Source organism: Balaenoptera ricei, chromosome 1 (genome assembly GCF_028023285.1).
Source record: "Balaenoptera ricei isolate mBalRic1 chromosome 1, mBalRic1.hap2, whole genome shotgun sequence".
Lineage (NCBI taxonomy): Eukaryota > Metazoa > Chordata > Mammalia > Artiodactyla > Balaenopteridae > Balaenoptera > Balaenoptera ricei.
In genome coordinates this window covers 46,157,747-46,181,034 of record NC_082639.1, presented here as the reverse complement: position 1 = coordinate 46,181,034, position 23,288 = coordinate 46,157,747, and the positions used below count along the sequence as shown (strand labels likewise).

General features: G+C 46.2%; 1 protein-coding gene, 1 non-coding gene and 1 pseudogene across 2 annotated transcripts in view; 1 reads left to right on the top strand and 2 right to left on the bottom strand.

The window, feature by feature from the left end:
• Nucleotides 1-2,126: 2,126 nt before the first annotated feature.
• DHCR24 (24-dehydrocholesterol reductase) overlaps nt 2,127-23,288 on the top strand; it is a 35,948-nt gene continuing 14,786 nt past the window's right edge. The window contains exons 1-5 of the mRNA XM_059923348.1: nt 2,127-2,482; nt 6,802-6,957; nt 16,315-16,420; nt 17,124-17,242; nt 19,145-19,408. Of these exons, the coding sequence (XP_059779331.1) occupies nt 2,252-2,482; nt 6,802-6,957; nt 16,315-16,420; nt 17,124-17,242; nt 19,145-19,408 (876 nt within the window). The 5' untranslated portion in view covers nt 2,127-2,251. The remainder of the gene's footprint in view (nt 2,483-6,801; nt 6,958-16,314; nt 16,421-17,123; nt 17,243-19,144; nt 19,409-23,288) is intronic.
• On the bottom strand, nt 4,246-4,780 carry LOC132349913 (large ribosomal subunit protein uL22-like; annotated as a pseudogene).
• LOC132354879 (small nucleolar RNA SNORA8) lies at nt 15,681-15,807 on the bottom strand. Its single transcript, XR_009499444.1, has one exon. It is a non-coding gene; the product is annotated as a small nucleolar RNA SNORA8 (small nucleolar RNA).

The window sequence follows — 23,288 nt, the reverse complement described above, 5'->3', positions numbered from 1 at the left end:
TTCTGGGTATATGCCAAAAGAATTAAAAGGGTCTCAGAAAGATATTGGTACACCCAGGTTTATAGCAGAATTATTCACAATAGCTAAAACATAGAAGCCACTCAAGTGTCCATGGATGGATAAATGGATAAGCAAAATGTGGTACATAAAATGGAATATTATTCAGACTTAAAAAGGAAAAGTAATCAATATCAAAATTATTAATGAGGTATTCTGCATTCTCTTTTTTGTACTGTCTTTGAAATCCAGCGTGTGTTTTACACTTAAAGTATGTCTCAGTTTGGACTAGCCACATACCAGTAGCTAGTAGCTACTGTGTAAGAGAGTACAAGTCTAGACAATTCATTTTTGAAGCCTAATGCAAACAGCCTCTATTTTGACTTTTACGTTTACTTGAATGTTTGAGCCTCTGCCTACATTCTTCCTTCATTCATTGGTCAGCAAACACTGGTGCGTCCACTATGCACCAAGCATTATGCTAGAAACTGGAAATACAAAAGTGGACTTTTTATCCTAAAGCTCAGTCTGTGAGGGTGAGAGACACCCAGAGATGATTATGAAATAATGTAAAAGAATCATGACATAGACACCCTCTATTTTATGAGCACCTGAAAGAAGGAAGTGCCATAAATGTAGTTTTAGAGGTGTCCCTGAGTTGACTTCAAGGACCTGTAATGTTAGCTCTATGAAGAGGATGGCAAAGGGCATTCCAGAAGTGTCAGCTTGAGCAAAGGCCTGAAATGAGAGATAGTGGGGCCCCGGGAACGTCCAAAGAGTGCCTGTTAGGGCAGAGATGAAAGAGAGGAAAGTGCGCAGGTAAGCAAGGCCACTGAAGGGCCTGGTAAGTCATGTTTGGCTTCTAAAATAAAAAATCTACACTTCTGGGCTTCCCTGGTGGCACAGTGGTTGGGAATCTGCCTGCCAATGCAGGGGACACGGGTTCGAGCCCTGGTCTGGGAAGATCCCACATGCCGCAGAGCAACTAGGCCCGTGAGCCACAACTACTGAGCCTGCGCGTCTGGAGCCTGTGCTCCGCAACGAGAGGCCGCGAGAGAGAGAGAGGCCCGCGCACCGCGATGAAGAGTGGCCCCCGCTCGCTGCAACCAGAGAAAGCCCTCGCACAGAAACGAAGACCCAACACAGCCAAAAATAAATAAATTAATTAATTAATTTAAAAAAATATACACTTCCTAAAATTTCATAAGAAATAACTGTCTCTCTACAGGATTGCGGTGGAATGTAAATGACACTGGATTTAATCTTTTGCTGGTAACAGTCACGCTCCTCTGGACTGGCTGCTCCTTGAGGGCTGGGCCGTCTGCTTTGCTCACCACCCTGTCCCAGGGCCTGCAACGCTGGCTGGCAGAGCGGGAACTATAAGTTTATAGAGCCGGTACCTTCCATCAGTCCTTTCCCCCAGTCCTCCCCTCCCCCTCAGTACAGCGGGAGAGGGGGAAGAGTGCCAACCCTAGCCGACGCTTCTTAAGCCCTCGGGAGTTCAGAGGCAGGCCTTCACCCTTCTAGGATGTTTCCTCATCTATAAAACGGGCTCACAACTACCCGCCGCGCTGGACTGTTGCGTAACTCATATGAATTTACAGAAAGCGCCTCGAAAAATGAAAAGGTGCATCTCGTGGCCATGAGGGCATAGAGTGACACGACCTGTGGAGGTCGTGGCCAGGTTTCCACCCTCCCTGGCCGGTACGGGCATCCTCGGCCAAGCTGCAGGGTGACGGACCCAAGGCGTGGGGCGCCCCGACCCGACCCCCCGGGAGGTAACCGAACGCGTGACCGCTTAACGCGCCTCTCGAGAAGGAGCCACCTAAGGAGGAGGGGAGGAGGTTGCAGCCGCGCCCCTCAGCGGCGGGGCGACTCCTGAATCCCCAGGGCCGGGAAACCTGGATCCCGGAGCCGCAGAGCGCCGTATACCCCACCAGCGCCAGGGTCCCCGGCCACCCCCTCCCAGCGCGTCGGAGAGGGGAAGAGGGTGGAGCGGCCTGACTCTCGCAGCCAATAAAAGCAGCAGGTTCCTGGTCCGATCCCCGGCGCGGCTCGCCATTGGTCACCACCCGGGTCTCGGCCCACCGAACCTTTGCGACCCGAGCCAATCGCGAGGCGGCGAGGGGGTCCTCAGGCTCGCGGGGAGCCGGCCGCGGGCAGCCCCGAGCGCAGACCGGCGAGGAGCGGGTGCCGGAGACCAGGGGCGCGAGCCGGCATCCCCTCCCCCTCGCGGTGAGCCGCCGGCTCCACCATGGAGCCCGCCGTGTCGCTGGCAGTGTGCGCTCTGCTCTTCCTGCTCTGGGTCCGCGTGAAGGGGCTGGAGTTCGTGCTCATCCACCAGCGCTGGGTGTTCGTGTGCCTCTTCCTCCTGCCGCTCTCGCTCATCTTCGACATCTACTACTACGTGCGCGCCTGGGTGGTGTTCAAGCTCAGCAGCGCGCCACGGCTGCACGAGCAGCGCGTGCGAGACATCCAGAAGCAGGTGAGCGGAGCCGGGTGGGGCGGGAGCCAGGCGTGAAGTGGTGCGCGGCGCAGGGGAGCCAGGGCTTCACGGAGGAGGTGGCGTTTGAGCGGGATTTGAACTAAACAAAAATGTAACTGGGGGGAGGGGTGCTTCCGGAGAGGGAACGGAGTAAGCAAAGGAGTAGAACAGAGCATTGCTCCGACATTTATGGAGTGCCTGCTATGTGCAGAGTGCGTGCGGGGATCTGGAGAGATGGAAAGAATCATAAGATAGGGTAGGTGAGCCATGCTCAAGTAGCTCTCACCAGGCCCAGTCGATTTCAGAGGAGGAGGGGGTCTTCAGGAAGGTTCACCTGGCGCTGGAGACTGGGAAGCAGGGGGAGTGATTGGGGGAAAGTGTGAGCATAGGAGAAGAGAGGCAGAAGGTTGGAAAGTCAGTTTGGAAATAGGTTGGGGAGGGCCCTTCAGTTTGGAGTTTACTCCTTAGCAAGAAGGAGCTTTTCACCTTCTTATAATAGAGGACTAAAGTGAGAAGGTAGTCCCACACCAGGGTGGGGCGCCTCACAGACCCTGTGCCAGGCGCTCACTCTTGACAAGGCAGTGCCCACCTCCCAGTAACTCTGTACGTCCTCCCCTGTGTCAGCACCCACAGAACCCCTGCCCCTGCTGCTGCTCACAGCCGCGCCTCCTTTTTCATGGCCACAGCTGGCCTGGGCATCAGGCCTGGGCAGTTTCTTGGCTCCCTCTGTCCCTCCTTATGTTCCTCTCTTACTGGCGTCAGGTTGCAAAGAGCTTCTGCTGCCTGCTGCCACCCTTGCCACAGGTGTAGCAGCCTCCATGTTCTGTTTGCTGCTGGCTGGGTTCTGCCTCCAAGAACATGAAGATGGATGCGGAGAGCCATCCCTGTGAGGGATAGACCTTGGGCCAGGTGGGAGCAGGAAACATCTGGAAGTGCTTTACTGGGGCTGCCATGGGTTGCACTGGTCACAGTCACAGCTCCAGAGCCCAGCCTACCCTCCCTCCCAAATGCACCCTGTTGCCTAGTTCTTTCTATGTGTTCAGATTCTTGATTAACCAGCTTGTCTGCCCCATCAGAGTGTGAGCCCCTTGAAGGCAGAGACTGCTGTCTGACTCCCCTCTATCCCATGGGCCCTGGCCCAAAGCAGCGCAGTGAGTGCTTAGGAACCTAAGCTAAACCGAAGGGCTCACTAGGGACAGGAAGACAACGGGCAGGCCGGCCCGCTGCTGAGGACCTGCCCTGTGCCACACCCCATGCCATTATTTCTCATCCTCACAGCAACACTGGTAGGTCTTTTTTTTTTTTTAACTTTTATTTGCACTTTTTTTGTGTGGCATTTATTCCCAGGCCACAAGGTTTTTTGTTGTTGTTTTATTTTGTTTAATTAATTAATTAATTTTTGGCTGCATTGAGTCTTCATTGCTGCGCGCAGGCTTTTCTCTAGTTGCGGCGTGCGGAGGCTACTCTTTGTTGCTGTGCGTGGGCTTCTCATTGTGGTGGCTTCTCTTGTTGTGGAGCACAGGCTCTAGGCGCGCGGGCTTCAATTGTTGTGGCACATGGGCTCAGTAGTTGTGGTGCGTGGGCTCAGTAGTTGTGGCTCACAGGCTCTAAAGCTCAGGCTCAGTAGTTGTGGCGCATGGGCTTAGTTGTTCCGCGGCATGTGGGATCTTCCCGGACCAGGGCTTGAACCCCCCTGTACCCTGCATTGGCAGACGGATTCTTAACCACTGTGCCACCAGGGAAGTCCCGTAGGCCATAAGTTTTTATTTCTTCAGTTTTTTCTGGAATATCTTTTTCTTCCGTGCAACCTCCTCTTCTGGTTTACTAACAATCTGCTCTTTTTCAGTAAAGATCATCTCAGTGTGGCAGGGAGAGCTCATGTATGGGTTGATCTGACCGTGAGCTCTGTTAAGTCCTGTGCCGTATCTTGGGGGCTTTATTCACTTGGATGTGCTCAATGACCAGAGAATCTGCATCTAAGCTCTTAAGTTCAACATTACTCTCTGCATTTTTGAGCATGTGCTGTCAAAATTCAGCACTCTTTTTGGGCCACTGACCCTGCGTCCAGCCCCACTGTTTGGCCTGGGCACACCTACCAACTCCACCATTGTAACAACGGAATGGCACACATTGCTTCTGTAAAGTGATATCCTTCAGATACTTGGTGGCTTTTCGGATATGCATACCCTTAACGGCCTGGACAGTTTCACCAGTGTTCTTAAAGTGAACACGAAGATTCGAACCTCTTGATTTGCATGATTTTGTGGGGTTTTCTGGGTCAAGTGAATACCGAATCATTTTTAGAGGTCACCTCAGGCAGCTTACCGGAAAAGGACCACCCTGGTAGGTCTTGTACCTGTTCTACAGGTGGGAGATATTGAGGTTCAAACTGTAAGTCATGTTCCCAAGATGATATAGCTAGTAAATGGGTCTGGAACTCAGGTCAGCTTGATTTCAGAGCCTGAACTGTGACATTTCTTCTTTCCCAACCCATTTCATTCCACCCTGGAGGTCTGGTTCCGTTGCCTCACACCTGGAATGTGATAATAGCTACCTGACCAGTTGCCCGTTCCCTGGGCCCTCCCCACCTCTCGTTGGTCTGCCCTTAGTCATAAGGGCAACACTCCACAGGATTGCCTCCCTGCCCGAAATCTTGGTTGGCTCTGGTCAGGATCCAACCCAACCAATGTTTCAGGCGTGATGGCCTCCGCATTCAGTGTTTCAGGCTTGATGGTCTCCACATTCACTTCATGCCCCCCTTCCCATTCCAGGCTGCATGCAGCTCTCCCAATCCATCCTCCACACCTCTGATCTTGTATTAAGTCCTGGGACTGCAGAGTCAGGCAGGGGCAAGGTCTGCCTGGTCATCCCTTTACCCCCTACTCACAGGAATCCCTTCCTCAGTAACACCTCTCTGCGCAAACACCTCTGCTTCACGTGGCACCCTGGCCTCTCCTATCGCTAAACAGTTCTTCCCCACGCTGAACTATTTGCCTGACCAGCTTCAATCCAGCTTCCTCCAGGGACTCTTGGTTGTAAGTGATAGAAAATCAACTCCAACTGCCTTGAGCAAAAAGGGACTTTGTTGACCCAGGTCTTGAAAAGTCCAGGAGTAAAAGTGGCTCAGACATCACTGGATCCAGGATTCGTCTTCAGCTGCCATCTCTTGGCTCTGCTTTCCTCTGAGTTGACTTTACTCTCAGGGAGGCCGTCTCCCTGCGGAGGCCCCAGCAGTTTTTGGCTTACATCCAACCAGCCTAGCAACCCAAGCGAAGTGAGAGGGCCTCTCCCAGCATCGGTCTTAACTGACTTCACTTGGATCATAGGCCCATCCCTGAACCAGTCACTGTGGCCAGGAGGATAGAATCAGACCTCAGTCATGTGCCCACCTCCTGGGGCAGGAGGGGAATCAGCTTCACCTGGACCAAAGGAAGATGGGAGTGTTACAAGCAGATGAAGAGGACATGGTCACAGCAACAGATATCCACCTCCCTGCCCTTGTCCATCAGCAGGAAGGGAATGCTTCCTCCCATGTTCCTGATGGGCTTGTCATTTCCTGGGCCATTTCTTCTCTGTGTTTTGTGCTCTGGTCACTTACAGAAGAGGTTTTGCAAAAGTTCTTCCTTCCATTGGCTTGGTGGGCCTCCCCTGCCTGTTCTCTCCCCCTGCTAGTGATACATGAGTTAACACACGCAAACGCTTGGAACAGGGCTTGGCACCTAATAAGCCTCAGTAAATGTTAGCTGTTACTCTGTTGACTATTAATTCAAGCCCGTTTATCCTTCCAGGCCTAAAGTTGGTTAGTTCTGATGGTGAATCTGGGCTCTGCCCTTCAGTGGTTGTGTGACCTTGGACAAGTTATTTTGCCTCTCATTTTCTTCATCTGCAAAAGGAGGCAGGTCATCCCAACTATCTGGGGTTGTTGTGAGAATTAAGTGAGACAAGATACAGCAGTGCTTGGTACAATGGTGGCAGCTAGTAAATAGTTATCATTTGTGCGGTTGTTATTACTACCATTACGAAACCTGTCCTGAACTTTGCAGTGAGAATAAATGTTTTCAAAGTGCTTTGATCCTGTTCTCTTGCTCTTTTTTCATTCTGCTTTGTGACGTGGCTGCACTTTGGCTTTTCTCTTGGCCTCACTAGCCAGGGAGAGTCCAGAGGATAGGGCCAGCGGGTGTTTCATCATCCCTCTCCTCCTGGTACCTGGAAGGATTCAAGGCCTCGGTAAATTCCCAGCTCCCTCTCCTGAAAGCAAGGCTGTGAGCTGCCCAGGGGATCTCTGGCAGGCCCAGCTCAGCCTCTTCTCATGTCTGCAGGTGCGGGAATGGAAGGAGCAGGGCAGCAAGACCTTCATGTGTACAGGGCGCCCTGGCTGGCTCACTGTCTCACTGCGGGTCGGGAAGTACAAGAAGACACACAAGAACATCATGATCAACCTGATGGACATCCTGGAGGTGGACACCAAGAAACAGGTGAGAGTGGCATGGTTCCCTGGCTCTGGGAGTGGGTGGGGCACTGCCCCTGGTGCAAATGACTCATGGGAAGATGATTTTAGCCAAAGGCGTCTCAGAGTGGACAGGACCAAGGCCCTTGGTCATCACAGAAGGCTCTGCCCTCCATTGCCATCCTCTAGAGCCGCACAGCTTTGGAAGAGAATGGTCATAGCCCCATCTCACAGGTGGGCAAAATGAGAGCTCAAGGGGATTCTTTGATTATCTGCAATTCTACAGGAAGACAGGGATGGGGAAATCATGGGCAAAAATGAGAGACAAAAATGAACCTATTTACCTCTTCCCAGTAAGGAAGTGTGCTGGTAAAAATTGGGCTGTGGAGGTGGCTCAGAGGGTAGGCCTCGTTCCAAGCTTTCTGGGGCCCACTTGTTAATAGCCTTAGATGTGTGCATACTCTTTGGGCTATCTAGTATTTCTACTTCTTGAAACCAGGCTCAAGAAAAAGGGAAATAAACTTAAATCAAAAACAACCCAGAGAGAGAGATTGTATCACAGCTTTGTTTTTAATCAAAGACAGCACAATATCGAATAGTAGTGAGTTGTTAAATATGGTATATCCACCTGATGGCATTTTGTTGTGACACCTTGGCCAAGTTGCTTTATTTCCCTGTGCCTTTTTTTCCTTAACAGCTTTCTTGACATATACTTGACATACAATAAACTGCATGTAAAATGTACAATTGATTATAAATTTTGACATATGTATGCACCTGTGAAACCATTACTACAATCAAGACAATGAACCATCACCCCAAAAGTTTCTTCATGCCACTTTGTAATCCCTTCCTCAGGTTCCTCCCTGCCTCTTTTCCCCACATCCCTAAGCAAATAATGACCTGCTTTACATCACTATAGATTGGTTTGTATTTAGAGTTTTATATAAATAGAATCATGCATTATGTACTCTCTTATTTTGTTTGGCTTCTTTCACTCAGCATAATTATTCTGAGATTCATCCATGTTGAAGCATGTATCAGAAGTACATTCTGTTTTTATATATATTTTATATATATCTATATCACAGTTTGTTTATTCTTTCACTTATTGATGGATATTTGGGTTATTTCCAGTTTGGGGCTATTACAAGTAAAGTGGCAAGGAGCATTTGTATATAGTCATTGGGTGGACATATGCTCTTTTTTCTTTTGGATAAATACCCGGCAGTGGAATAGCTGGGTCATATGGTAGGTGTATGGTTAACTTTTTAAGAAACTGCCAAATTATTTTCCGAGGTAGTTGTAGCATTTACATTCCCGCAAGTATTCCAGTTGTTCCATATCATCGTAAACTTGGTATGGTTAGTCTTAATTTTAGCCATTCAGTTGGTGTATAGTAGGTATCTCAGTGTGGTTTTAACTTGCATTTTCCTAATGACTAATGAATGATACTGGGCATCTTTTCACGTGCATATTTGCCCTTTGTATATCTTTGGTGAAGTACTTGTTCAAGTCTTTTCCTAAAAATTTTTAATTGGGTTGTTTGTTTTCTTACTAGAAACAAGACCTTCATCATATATACAGTTTGTAAATATTTTCTCCCAGGCTTTGGCTTGTTTTTTGAAAACCAGAAATTTTTAATTTTGATGAAGTCGGATTTAGTAATTTCTTTTATAGCTTGTGCTTTTGACATTTTATTTAAGAAATCTTGCCCTACTCCATGTCACAAAGGTTTTCTCTTCTGTTTTCTTCCAGCAGTATTATATTTTTTAGGGTTTACATTTAGAACTATGATCCATTTTGAGTTAATTTTTGCATATGATGCGAGATATGGGTCCAAAAAAATTTTTTTTGCACGTGGATTTCCAATTGTCCCAGCCTCTTTTGTTGAAAAGACAATCCTTTCTCTACTGAATTACCTTTGCACCTTTGTTGAAATCAGTTGTCCATATACACAGGTCTGTTTCTGGACCCTGCTGTTCTATTGATCTATTCGCCCATCTGTATGCCAAGAACACACTGTCTTGATTACTGTAGCTTTATAATAATAAGTCCAAAAGAATGAGTTTGGAAGTATTCCTTTCATTTCACTTTTCTGAAGGAATTTGTATTATTTCTTTAATAATTAGTGGAATTAACCAGTGAAGCCATCTGGGCCTGGAGTTCTGTTTGTGAGCAAGTTTTTAACTACAAGTTAATTTTTTTTAATAGATATAGGGCTCCTCAATTTATTTGTTTCTTCTCAGTGAGCTTTGGCAGTTTGTGTCTCTGAAGGTATTTGTCCATTTCACTAAGTTGTATAATTGATTGACATAAAGTTATTCATAATATTCCCTTACTGTCCTGTGAACATCTGTAGAATCTATAGTGATGCTGGTCATTTTGTGTCTGCTTTCTTTTCTTCCTGAGCAGTCTGGCTAGAGGTTAATCAGTTTTACTATCTCAGAGAACTAGCTTTTGGTTTCATTGATTGTTCTCTCATTTTGTTTGTTTGTTTTCTATTTCATTGACTTCTACTTTGATCTTTGTTAATTTCTTTCTTTTGCTGACTTTGGGTTTAATTTTACTCTTCTTTGTCTAGTTTTTTAAGGTGACAGCTGAGGCCATTGACTTAGACCTTTCTTTTTTTTTTTTAATATAGATGTTTAGTGCTATAAATTTCCACCTAAGCACGGTTTTAGAGCCATCCCCAAATCTGATATCTTACCTTTTCATTTTCATTCAGTTCAGACTACTTTCTGGTTTCCTTTTTGATACCTGCTTTGACCCAGAGGTTTTTTAGAAGTATGTTATTTAGTTTCCAAATATTTGGGATTTTCCAGCGATCTTTGTTACTGATTTCTAATTTAATTTAGTTGTTGTCAGAAAACATACTTTATATGATTAGAATGCTTTTCAACTTATTGAGAAATACTTTATGGCCCAGAATATGGTCTACTTGATAAATGTTCCTTGTGCCTTTTATTTTATTTCATTTTTTAAAAAATTTTATTTATTTATTTATTTATTTATGGCTGTGTTGGGTCTTCGTTTCTGTGCGAGGGCTTTCTCTAGTTGCAGCAAGTGGGGGCCACTCTTCATCGCGGTGCACAGACCTCTCACCATCGCGGCCTCTCTTGTTGCGGGGCACAGGCTCCAGACGCGCAGGCTCAGCAATTGTGGCTCACGGGCCTAGTCGCTCCGCGGCATGTGGGATCTTACCAGACCAGGGCTCGAACCCGTGTCCCCTGCATTGGCAGGCAGATTCTCAACCACTGTGCCACCAGGGAAGCCCCCTTGTGCCTTTAAAAAAAAATGTGTATTCTGCTGTTTTGGGGTGATGTGTACTATAAGTGTCAATTAGGTCAAGTTGGTTGATAGTGTTGTTCAAGTCTTCTATATCCTTATGAATTTTCTCTTTACTTATTCCATCAATTCTTGAAAGGGGGATATTGAAATCTGCCTGTGATTGTTTATATCTCTTACACTTCTTTCAGTTTTTGCTTCATGTAATTTGAAGCTCTGTTATTAGGTATCTAAATGTTTGGGATTTTTATGTCCTCTTGATTAATTGATCTCTTTTTTTAAAAAAATTTATTTATTTATTTATTTATTTATTTTTGGCTGCGTTGGGTCTTCATTGCTGTGCGTGGGTTTTCTCTAGTTGTGGCGAGCAGGGGCTTCTCTTTGTTGCAGTGCGTGGGCTTCTCAGTGTGGTGGCTTCTCTTGTTGCGGAGCACAGGCTCTAGGCATGCAGGCTTCAGTAGTTGCAGCATGCAAGCTCTAGAGCGCAGGCTCAGTAGTTGTGGCGCACAGGCTTAGTTGCTCCGTGGCATGTGCGATCTTCCTGGACCAGGGCTCGAACCCATGTCCCCTGCATTGGCAGGCGGATTCTTAACCACTGTGCCACCAGGGAAGCCCAATTGATCTCTTTATCATTGTGAAATGACCTTTTTTAAAAATTTATTTTATTGAAGTATAGTTGATTTACAATGTGTTAATTTCTGCTGTACAGCAAAGTGATTCAGTTATACATATATATTCTTTTTCATATTCTTTTCCATTATGATTTATTACAGGATATTGACAAGTTCTCTGTGCTGTACAGGACCTTGTTGTTTATCCATTCTATATAGTATAATTGTTTGCATCTGCTAATCCCAAACTCCCCATCCATTCCCCCCGCCCACCCCCTTGGCAACCACAAGACTGTTCTCTATATCTGTGAGTCTTTCTGTTTCGTAGATAAGTACATTTGTGTCATTTTTTTTGTTGACGTATAGTTGATTTTCAATGTTGTGTTAATTTCTACTGTACAGCAAAGTGATTCAGTTATACATATATGTATTCTTTTTCATATTCTTTTCCATTATGGTTTATCACAGGATATTGACTATAGTTCCCTGTGCTATACAGTAGGACTTGTTGTTTATCCATCCTATGTATAATAGTTTGCATCTGCTAATCCCAAACTCCCAATCTTTCCCTCCCCCACCCCACCTCCCCCTTGGCAACCACAAGTCTGTTCTTTAAGTTTGTGAATCTGTTTGTTTAGTAGACATGTTCATTTGTGTCATAGTTTAGATTCCACATATAAATGATATCATATGGTATTTGTCTTTCTCTCTCTGACTTACTTTGCTTAGTATGATAATCTCTAGGTCCATCCATGTTGCTGCAAATGGCATTATTTCATTCTTTTTTATGGCTGAGTAATATTGCAATGTATATGTATACCACATCTTCTTTATCCATTCATCGTCAGTGGATATTTAGGTTGTTTCTATGTCTTGGCTATTGTAAATAGTGCTGCTATGAACATAGGGGTGCATGTATCTGTGAAATGACCTTTTCTATTACTAGTTATATTCTCTGCCCAGAAATCTACTTTGTCTGATATTAATGAAGCCACTCCAGCATCTTTTGACTAAGTGGTGACATGGTGTATCTTTTTCCATCATTTTCCTTTTAATCTGTTTGTATCTTTCTAGTTAAAGTGTTTCTTATAGGCAGCATATAATTAGGTCTTGCTTTTTTATCCAATCTGACAATTTCTGCCTTTTAATTCAGATTTAAGACCATTTACATTTAATGTTATTATTGACACAGTTTGGTTTAAATTTGTTGCCTTACTCTTTGTTTTCTATTTGTCTCATTTGTTCTTTGTTCCTTTTTTCTTTTTTTCTGTCTGCTTTTGGATTACTGAATAATTTTTATGATTCTGTCTTAGCTCTTTTGTTGACTTACTAGCTATAAGCCTTTGTTTTGTTATTTTAGCAGTTGTTTTAGGATTTATGGTATACACTTTCCTTGTCACACTCTACCTTCAAGTGATGGTATCCCATTTCATATACAGTATAAGAATCTTAGAATAATATGCTTCCATTTCTCTTCTTTCCACCTTTGTGCTATTGCTGTCATCCTTTTACTTTTATATATGTTATAAACCCCACACTACATTATTGTTGTTATTAATAGTTATCTTTTAAAGAAATTTAAATAATAAGAAAAATGTTATATACTTACCCATATAGTTACCATTTCTTCATTCCATTTTGTAGATTTATATTTCCATCTGTTTCATTTTCCTTCTGCCTGAAGAACCTCCTTTGACATTTCTTATATGGTGATTTTTCTGGTGATGAATCTTTCAGCTGTTGTATGTCTGAAATAATTTATTTTGTCTTCATTTCTTTTCCAACTTGTGTTGTCGTAAGATACACATAACAATTACCATCTTAACCACTTTTAAGTGTGCAGTTCAGTGGTATTAAATATATGCACCTTGTCATTCATCCATCACCACCACCCGTCCCCATAACTCTTTTCTTGTAAAACTGAAACTCTATATCCATTAAACAATAACTCCCCATTCTTCCCTCCCCCTAGACCCTGGCAACCATATTCTACTATCTGTTTCTATGATTTTGGCCACTCTAAGTAACTCATGTAAATGGAATCATACAGTATTTGTCTTTTTGTGACTGGTTTATTTCACTTAGCATAATGTCTTCAAGATTCATCCATGCTGTAGCATATTGCAGAATTTTCTTCCTTTTTAAGGCTGAATAATATCCCATTGTATGTATGTACCACATTTTGCTTATCCACTCATTCATCCATGGACACTTGGGCTGCTTCTGTGTTTTAGCTATTGTGAATAATGCTGCTATGAACATGGGTGTACACATAGCATTTCAAGACGCTGCTTTCAGTTATTTTGGGTATATACCCAGAAGTGGAATTGCTGGATCACATGGTAGTTCTATTTTGAATTTTTTGAGGAACAGCCATACTGTTTTGCATAGTGGCTGCACCATTTTAACATCCCCACCAACAGTGCACAAGGGTTTTAATTTTTCCAAATCCTCACCAACACTGGTTATTTTCTGTTTTTGTTTTGTTTTTAATAATAGCCATCCTAATGGGTATGAGGTTGCCTTCATTTTTGAAAGATATTTTCAGTGGGCACGGAACTCCAGGTTGACAGTTTTTTTTCCTTCAGTACTTTAAAGATGCTCCAGTGTCGTCTTTTTTTTTTTTTTTTTAATAAATTTATTTATTTATTTATTTTATTTTTGGCTGCGTTGAGTCTTTGTTGCTGCGTGCGGGCTTTCTCTAGTTGCGAGCAGGGGCTACTCTTCATTGCAGTGCCAGGGCTTCTCATTGTGGTGGCTTCTCTTGCTGCAGAGCACAGGCTCTAGGCGCGTGGGCTTCAGTAGTTGTGGCACACAGGCTCAGTAGTTGTGGCTCCTGGGCTCTAGAGCGCAGGCTCAGTAGTTGTGGTGCACGGGCTTAGTTGCTCTGTGGCATGTGGGATCTTCCCAGACCAGGGCGTGAACCCGTGTCCCCTGCGTTGCCAGGCAGATTCTCAACCACTGCGTCACCAGGGAAGCCCTCCGGTGTCTTCTTGCTTGCGTTATTTCTAACAAGAAATCTCTCATCCTTATCTTTGTTCCTCTGTATGTAACTTATCTTTTTCCTCTGGCTGCTTTTAAGATCTTATCTTTATAACTAGTTTTGAGCAATTATTACAATGTGCTGTGGTATAGTTTTCTTCATAATTCTTGTGCTCGGGAGTCACATAATTTTTCATCAAATTTGAAATTTTGGGGGTCATTATTTCTTCATATATTTTTCTTTCCCTTACTCTCTCTCCTTTGAGGACTGCTATTACACATATGTTGGGCCACTTGAAGTAGTTCCACAGCTCAGCTCACTGATATGCTGTTCATTAAAGGTTTTTTTCCTCTGTGTGTTTCATCTTGGATAGTTTCTATTGCTGTGTATTTAAATTCATCACTCTTCTTCTGCAGTATCTAATTTGCTGTCAGTTCCAACCAGTGTATTTTTCATCTCTAACATTGTGGTTTTCATTTCTAGAAGTTTGATTTGGATCCTTTTACTGCCTTTTAAATGTCTGTACTTAACTTTCTGAACATAGGGAATACAGTATTAATAATTATTTTAATGTCCTTGTTTGCTGATTTTAATATCTGTGTCAATTCTGAGTCTGTTTTATCAAAACAGATTGATTGATTATTCTCCTCATTACGGGTTAAATCTTCCTGCCTCTTTGCATGCCTGGTGAACTTTGATTGGATTCTAGGCATCATGAATTTTACCTTGTGTGGGGTGCTGGATACTTTTGTATCCCTGTAAACCTTAGTGAGCTTCGTTCTAAGATAGAGCCGAGTTACTGAGAAACAGTTTGATCCTGTTTTGTGTTGATTTTTCAGGTGGGGCTGGAGCAGCATGTAATAGGGGCAATTATTCCCCGATGCTCAGGCAAGAATATTCTGAGTACTCTACCCAGTGCCCTGGGAGTCATGAAGTTTTCCAGTCTGGCTTGTGGGAACAGATACTATTTCCTGCCCTGTGTGAGCCCCTGGCACTGTTACCTGCCAGGCTCTTCCCCTGGCCTCAGCCTCTGGTAGTTTCGTCCTGTGTATGCACCAATCAGTTGAATACTCAACGGGCACTCTTCGCAGTACTTCAGAGTTTTCTCTCTGCAGTTCTCTCCTCTCCAGTACTCTGTCCTGCAGACTCTATTCACCTTGGTCTTCTAGGGCCCTCGACTCAGAGTCCACTGGGCTCTCTCTTCCTGCACCACCTAGCTCCAGGCAGTTAGCTGGGGCATTCATAGAGCTCACCCTGTTTGTTTGCTGTCAGCAATCATTAACTTCGCTGCCTGATGTTTACTGTGTTGAAAACTCCTGTTTCATATATTTTGTCCTTTTTTTCTCCAGGCAGCAGGTTAAACTGGTTCTTTTCGCTCCATCTTGACTGAAAGCAGAAGTCTTCCTGATGGCGTATTCGTGTGTCCATTAAAAATCATGTTTTGTTTTTTAAGTGTAAACTTTTTTTTTTTTTAATTATGTGTAACATAGGCAAAATTATTTAAGTCAATAAATTTTTAAGGATTTCCTTCTACTGCCGGTCACCTTAGTTCCTCCAATGTTTGGGTCATAATCTTCAAGATAGCCCTTTCAAAAATAATTTTTACTCAATACACAGTTGTCTTGTCAGTCAGTCCACAATTCTTTTAGTTGGGCTTCTTTGATCTACAATGGAATATGGACACACTACAAAATTCCCCACCTGTAATCTTTGGGATCCAATTTCCCCAAGCAGTTTACTTTAGGACCGTGTTTAGGGTCAGAGGGGATGAATCTTCCTGGTTCTGAATTTTACACACCCTAGAAAAGGAGAAGCATTAGTTCCTATTGAAGATTATGTCAAACTGAACAGTATGAGAAACTATAGGAATACTGTATCGGTAGAAATACCAGGTGTAACAGGCACAAAGCCAAGAAAACCAATGATGCCAGATACTGAATTAATATTGCCCTGTCCTTTGAACAAAAATCATGTTTTCCAGGAGCATTTAATGACAAGGGATCGTGTCACAGTACAGCATTAAATTTTTTTTAAAAAGTCTGTGTTATGTGTGTTTGTATTTGTGTGCGTGTGTGTCTGTGTGTGTTGTATTAAAACATAAAAATAGCAATATAGATATGCATGGGAGAAGACTGAAAGGAGATATACTCCAGTATTAACATTGATAACTTGGAAGAACTAGGATTAATGCTTTTTGTCTTCTTTGTATATGCTGTTTCTTCCAAATAAATGAGTGTTTCTTCTTCTAGAAGAAAAATAAACTAAGTATTAAGTATAAAGGTATTTGAAAGAACACGATTAAACACTATCTAACCCAGTACCAGAAACCCCATTCACTGTAACTAAAGGTGGTGGAATGCTCTGGAAAGAGGCTGTAAAGCCCATATAGGAATCCCCATGTTGATTGTTTGGGAAGGTCTGGGATAACACCTTCTGCAGACAGAAGCCCCCATTAGGCCTGGCAGACTCCTTGTGACCCAGGGTCTCTCTTCTGTGTCAACAGATTGTCCGCGTGGAGCCCTTGGTGACCATGGGTCAGGTGACTGTCCTGCTGACCTCCATTGGCTGGACTCTGCCTGTGTTGCCCGAGTTGGATGACCTCACAGTGGGTGAGAACTCAAGACAGTCCTAGCGTCAGAGCTGAGGAACCTCGGCCCACCTTCCGTCTGGTTCAGGAGTCACCACTGTCCCATCTGTGACGGATGTCACCCTGTCTCTGCTCGTCCAGCACCAAAGACAGAGCACTCACTGCCTGTCAGTCCATGTCTGAACAGCTTACGTTATCAGAATGCACTTTTCAATCGCTGGTTGGAACCTGCTTCCCTGTGATTTGCATCCATTGCTCCAGTTCTGCCCCTTGGAACACACAGAATAAGTCTAGTGTCTCCTTCCATAGGATTCAAGGTCCCAGAGCCTTTTCTTCTCCAGGGGAAACACTTTCAGGTCCTTTAACTGTTCCCAAGGGACACGGCTTCCCCCACCCAACCAACCATCCTTTCATCAATGTCCCTGTTGAAATGAATGTGCACAGGTTTCTAGGTTGGGTCTGGCCAGAGGTGATGGCGCAAGTGCCCTTGACGGGATCTCCCACCCATCTTCCACCTCTAAGCAAACCCTCACGCCCACAGCTTAGGCCCGCCTTCTCTCTCCTGCTCTCTACATACACAGAGGTGGGAAATCTCCCCTAAGATCTGCCAGCCCTGTCATACCTCCTTCATGCTCTGAGTTTCCCCAGCTCCAGCAAGGTGTCCTTTTCCCAGCTCTCCCCGACCCCCTTCCAGCTCTGCCTGGCTAATGCACATGTCTCTGCAGGGGGATTGATCATGGGCACGGGCATCGAGTCTTCATCCCACAAGTATGGCCTGTTCCAGCACATCTGCACTGCCTACGAGCTGGTGCTGGCCGATGGCAGCTTTGTGCGATGCACACCGGTGAGTTCAGAGATGGGGGATGCCCCCACCAGCCTGCTCTGGGCATTAAGGACCCCTGGGAGGTGGCTCCCCTGGGGGTGCTTCGTTTCAAATACATCTGTCCAGTCTGGGTCTGTATCCATAATAATAACAGATTGATGTAGCCCCTTATATGTGCTCAGATACTGTTGTAAATGCTGCCTCATGTATATTAAGGCATTTAATCGTTAAACAACTTTATGAGGTGGGTACTATTATTAGACACATTTTACAGATAGGAAACTAAAGCACAGAGAGGTTAATAAACTTGCCCAAGATCACACAGCTAGTAAATCCCACACGGCTGGGATTCAACCCCAGCCTATCGGGCTCCCAAGTCAATGCCCTTAGCAATTCATGTCACTATACTGTCTTGAAGTCAGGCCCAAGCATCAACATTCTATGCCAGTGGTGAGGCGTAACCAACAGTAATAAGAGGGGCTGTTTTGGAGAAATAAAAGGCAATTCCACGGCCCAAAGTAGGATGCAGACAGTTAAGGAGCAGGACAGGATTGAAACTTTAAATAAACTCAGATCTCTCTGAGCATATCTAAGGAGCCCCTGGGATGGGAGGAACAGTGTGATCCTTTAGAAGTGAATGTTTCTGAGAGCCACCAGAGTTGTTGGCCTCACAGAGTCCAGGGCAGGACTCCAGGCTTGAGAGCTCTGGTCTGGACAAGATAGACCTCTTTCAGGATTCACACCAGTTCAGCACGTTTCCCGAAACGCTCTCTGGGCCCTGCCTTCTAACCTGTTTATTATGAGCAGAGAAAGGAGACAGGCATTCATGAATTACTTCCCTTCTCTGAGGTCCAGTTTCCTCATCTGGCAAATGCGTTGTCAGGAGGAGAAAGTAGATGCCGTATGTTAAGCTCCTAGCACAGAGCCGGGTGTGCGGCGGACACCTGGTTATTACTGCTGTGAGCTGACAGTGTGATCAGGCGGTGGCCCAGATGGGCATCGGGTGGCCCACGTCTGCTGTTCCAGAGACTTCTGCCAGCCTGCTGCAGAGCTCCCCTGCTCCAGCACGGCCCTCACCCCACCACCTCGCTGCACCCACCACACCAGCACCAAGGGCGTTCAGCGTGAGCAGAGACCACGCGGGGCTGTCCTCTCCGTAAAGCCTGGACAAGGCTAGACTTCTTCACAAGGAGCTTTATTAGAGTCAAAGAAGCTGCCTTAGAACGGCCAGATGAAAAGTTGTTAGTCTCCAAGACAAATACCAAAACAAGAAAATCATGAGGTTAGAAGGAGGATCACTGGATCAGGTGTCAGGTGGCCTTGCCTGAGGCCGACATCGCTGCACTGACTTGGGGGGAAGCCTTGGGTGAGCCATTGTCACCTCTTGGAGCCTCACTCTCCTTACCCATTCAAGCAGGAATGTTAATGCTCTCCCTGGACTGTGGGTGGGGGAGGGGGGAGTTCACAGCTAATGGAATGGGAAAGGCTTTGTAAGTTTCAGTAATGGCCCATTTTAATGTCCCCTGGCTACCTTGACCCTCATTAAGGGTTCATCTCTCTCTAGCCTGGCCTGGGCCCCCTGGCCCTTGGTCCCTCATTTTAGGACTCTGGGCAGAGCTGGTCCTGGCCTCTTCCTGGGTCGCCTGTGGTCCAGGGGCTGTGCCCAGGTGGAGGAGAGAGGATGCACTCTCCCTAAGCATCCCTGATCCAGAGAGCAGTGTAAGGTCAAATGTCATGCTGAAGCTGCATGGGGAGGACTGAGGCCCAGAAAGTGCAGTTGCGAGGTCCCTGTTCAGGTTGACACAGATAGTGCCAGGACAGGGATTTAGCCCAGGCCCTGGGTCCTCTGCGCCCCGCTGATGACTCGCTGCAGCGCGGGGTTTGGGGGTCAAACATTCAGCATGTGTCCACTCCGCCTCACAGTCGGAAAACTCAGACCTGTTCTACGCTGTGCCCTGGTCCTGCGGGACCCTGGGCTTCCTGGTGGCCGCCGAAATCCGCATCATCCCCGCCAAGAAGTACGTCAAGCTGCGGTTTGAGCCAGTGTGCGGCCTGGAGGCCATCTGTGACAAGTTCACCCGTGAGTCCCAGCGGCAGGAGAACCACTTCGTGGAAGGGCTGCTCTACTCCCTGGAGGAGGCCGTAATCATGACGGGGGTCATGACGGACGAGGCAGAGCCTGGCAAGGTAGGCCCGGAGGAGGAGGGCCTGGATGGGCTGGGATGGAGCCTGATTCCCCACCCTGACCCTGGCAGCCACCCTCTTTGAGGCTGCGACCTGGGTCAGCCCACCTGGGCAGCAGGATCTATAGTTGGCCGTCTTAGGCTGTGACCGAAGTATCCATTTACTCTGCCCCTACCATCTGCCAGGTACGTGTGTGTCTCTTGATAGGCGTAATCTTTGATCCTCACAGTAACCCCATTTTATAGATGAAGAAACCAAGGCTCCAAGAGGCCATGTAAACTTCCACAAGATGACAAAGCCAAGATTTGAGTAATTGATTTGATGCCTCAGAATCCAGATTCACACCCCTTCAGCGTACACTGTGTAATTTTTAAAAGCCGTGCTTTCTCCATTGAGAAAGGATTTGTGCTTATTATGAGAGGCTTGGAAAGTGTACAGAAGTAAAAGGAAAGAAAAGACTCCACCTATAAATATGACCCAATCCAGCTCTTGCTAATGTGTTTGATAGATTTATTTCCTCTCTTTTCGATGCACAGATTTTTTTAAAGCTTTTACAAAAGTAGTATAACAGTGTTGAAATATGTAAAGAAAAAGTTGAAGTGCATCTCTTCACCCAAGCATGCTCCCAGGGTAACCACTGTAACACGGCACTCTTCAAGGCCTGTGCCTGTGCATGCCCATGTGCGCGTGTGTACATGCCCGTGCCCTCGTTTTATCCCATGCTTTCTGTTGTTGCCTGTAATTAGCCTAACTCATTGCTTCCCGATGAGCATTTATTTTGCTTAAAGTGTTTTGCTCTTACAAATAAGATTGCATTGAAGATTCTCTTGCATCTATCCTTGGCCTCTTGTACATGCATTTCTGTAGGATTGAGTCCAAAAAAAGGAATTCCTGACCCAGGGGGTTGAATATATTAAATATTGATAGATATGACCAGTGACCTGCCAGAAATGTGTGCTTCTGTCCACTTCCAGCGACGCAGTGGTGTGTGAGAATACCTTTCCCCCACGTTCTTGCCAGTGCTGGATAGCATCACTCTTTCATTTTTGCCAATCTGATAGGGTTAAAAATAGTAGCTTGTTTTATTTTGCAGTTCTCAGGTACTTTCAAGGTTACCATCTCTTTGCACAGTGTTTCGGTTTGTTTGTCTTCAGCTGTGAACACCAGTTCAAATTTGTAGTTTCTGGTTTAGTGCGATAAGCATTTCTGCATGTCGTTACATTGCCTTCATATTTAATGACAGCAGAAACATTGCGGTGAGCAAATGCCCTATCATCTACTAAACCACTGCCCCATAGTTGGAAATTAAAGTTGCATCCAGTTTTTCATTATTTTAATTAATGTAGCAGTGGACATCTTTTGTCTATAATGTGAATAATACCTTCAAGTAGAATTAGTACAACAAAGGATAGGCACTTTTAAGGCTCTTGATCTATCCCTGTATACTTAAAACATTTTAAAATCAAAAAGGACTCAAAAATCATCTGATACAATTCCCTCTCCAAATAAGGAACAGAGGCCCAGAAGGGGAAAGAGGCTCCTCTGAGGACCCACAACAAGCATGAGGCAGATTTAAGTTTGGGTCTCTGACTCCTGGTTGGGTATTTGTTCCCCGCCATACCAGCTTCTAGAATTTTGCATCATCTGCAAACTTTGATCGAGCACCATTCTTTTTTTTTTAATTAATTTATTTATTTATTTATTTTTGGCTCTGTTGGGTCTTCGTTTCTGTGCGAGGGCTTTCTCTAGTTGCGGCAAGCGGGGGCCACTCTTCGTCGCGGTGCGCGGGCCTCTCACTATTGTGGCCTCTCTTGTTGCGGAGCACAGGCTCCAGACGCGCAGGCTCAGTGGTTGTGGCTCACAGGCCTAGTTGCTCTGCGGCATGTGGGATCTTCCCAGACCAGGGCTCGAACCCGTGTCCCCTGCATTAGCAGGCAGATTCTCAACCACTGCGCCACCAGGGAAGCCCAGAGCACCATTCTTTATGGGACACTAGTGAGCACTGGAGGATGAGGATCCTGGAGCAGGAGTGGGACTTCAGACACTGAGCCCAAATGTTCTGGTGTCCCCGGGCCCTGGCTCTGCCTGAGCTCATGTCGGGCCAAAGCCCAGGCAGTGTGTCACTCTGAACCTAGTCACCTGGCAAGGAGATCTTGTCCAGAGGTTTTCCACCTTGTCTGAGATGTTCCTCTGGAAGCTGCCGGTGGTGATAAGCTAAGGGCGGGGACCAAGGGGTATCACCACCCACTTTGTACTGAAAGTCATCTCTTTGATGTATTAGATGCCACCTAAGGTTGCAGTTGGGCAAAAGGGATTGTACAGCTTTTAAATTGTTTGAACACTCTGACCAGTTCCCTTATTTCCCAGGAAGACCAAGGTTTTCCCCAGAGGCTTGCCTGGTTATCAGTGGCAGAGGGGCCCCGGGCCTCGGGCCACAGACTTTTGCAAAGTGTTCCCATGATGCCGGATGAGAACGGGGCCTGGGGCGGGGGGAGAGTGGTGGGTGCCAGAGGCATGTGCGTGTTTCATCGGAGGAGCATTTCTCCCAAACATGCCTGTTCGGCAGGCTGCTCAGGAGTTCGTCCCTGCGTGCCCAGGCACTGTCCACTGGGAGAAGGCAGCCACCCCCGTTTTACAGGGGAGCCCAGAGATAGGAAGTGGCTTGTTATCTAAGTGCTTGGGCTGGAACTGCAACTCCTGCCGCCTCTTGGCTGCCACGGCTGCCATGTGCCCCAGGAGAGACGTGCCATCCAGGTTCTTTATCATGTCCCAGGCTTCTCGGGCACAAAGAGTTACGGATGAGTCCACGAACGCCAGGAGTGCCTGTATCCAGGTACCCCCGAGTCTCGGGTTCATCACGCAGCTGGTGCCACTGCCAGTGTGTGACCAGGTCCACCTGGGGTTAGATCAAGTTGCTCTGTTCCTGTGGGGTCTGACTCCCCTTTGCATTCGCAGGTGGAGGCCAGCCTATGGTGACTTCTGCCCTGCCCCGCACTATCCACACTCTAACTGCCTTGGACAAGCAGGCTCTTTAGCCCGTTTCCTGGTACTTCGTGGCCTGGTTTCCACACTGCAGAGTGGCCTAGCAGCAGAGTGGCCTGCACACAGCGGTGACCCCCAGATGGGCTGCAAGTGTCAGCTGCCAGAGGTGGGGGGCAGAGGTTGCCTGGCTCCAGGGTAGAGGGGGCTGCCGAGGGGCTGGGGGCAGTGAGAGGGCCGGGAACTGAACACTGTGCCCCTGCTGTGGGCAGGCCCTGTGCTTGGCACTTTCTGCATTATCTCTTTTAGTCTCTCTAACCATTTTACCTGTACTGAAAATGAGGCTCAGAGAGGCTAAGTAACCTGCCAGGATCGGCCTAGTACATTAAAAGTGGAGACAGCAAATCAGTAAACAGTAGGCACACGGCAGTCCCATTTATATAAATCTGTGTGTGTGTGAAAATAAAACCTAATGAATACACATCAGTTTTTAGTAGTTCCCTCTGGAGGGTGAGGCTGCAGGGGCATGCCTCAGGTTCCACATTACTGCAGTGTCTCAAGTTTTCACAAGGAGCGTACGTTGCTTTTAGAATCAGGAAAAAAGTTAATAGTTTTTTTTTTTTTTATAATGCCCACATTCCAGAACCCACCATTCAAGGTTCTCTGCCATCCGCCTTGGCCTTCTTTTGCAACATGGAATGTGCTTGAGTCCTTGCCTTGTCTCTTGCGAGCCTTGTGACCTCGGCTGGTCCCTTCAACCTTGATGATTCTTTCTCCTGGTTAGTGAAACAGGGACAGCCCTGCTGTGCAGGGTCGTGGAGGAGATAAAGAAGGAATGTGTGCGAGGTCATGGAAGAGGTAATGAATGTATGCAAAGTCATGGAGGGGACAAAGAGTGAATACG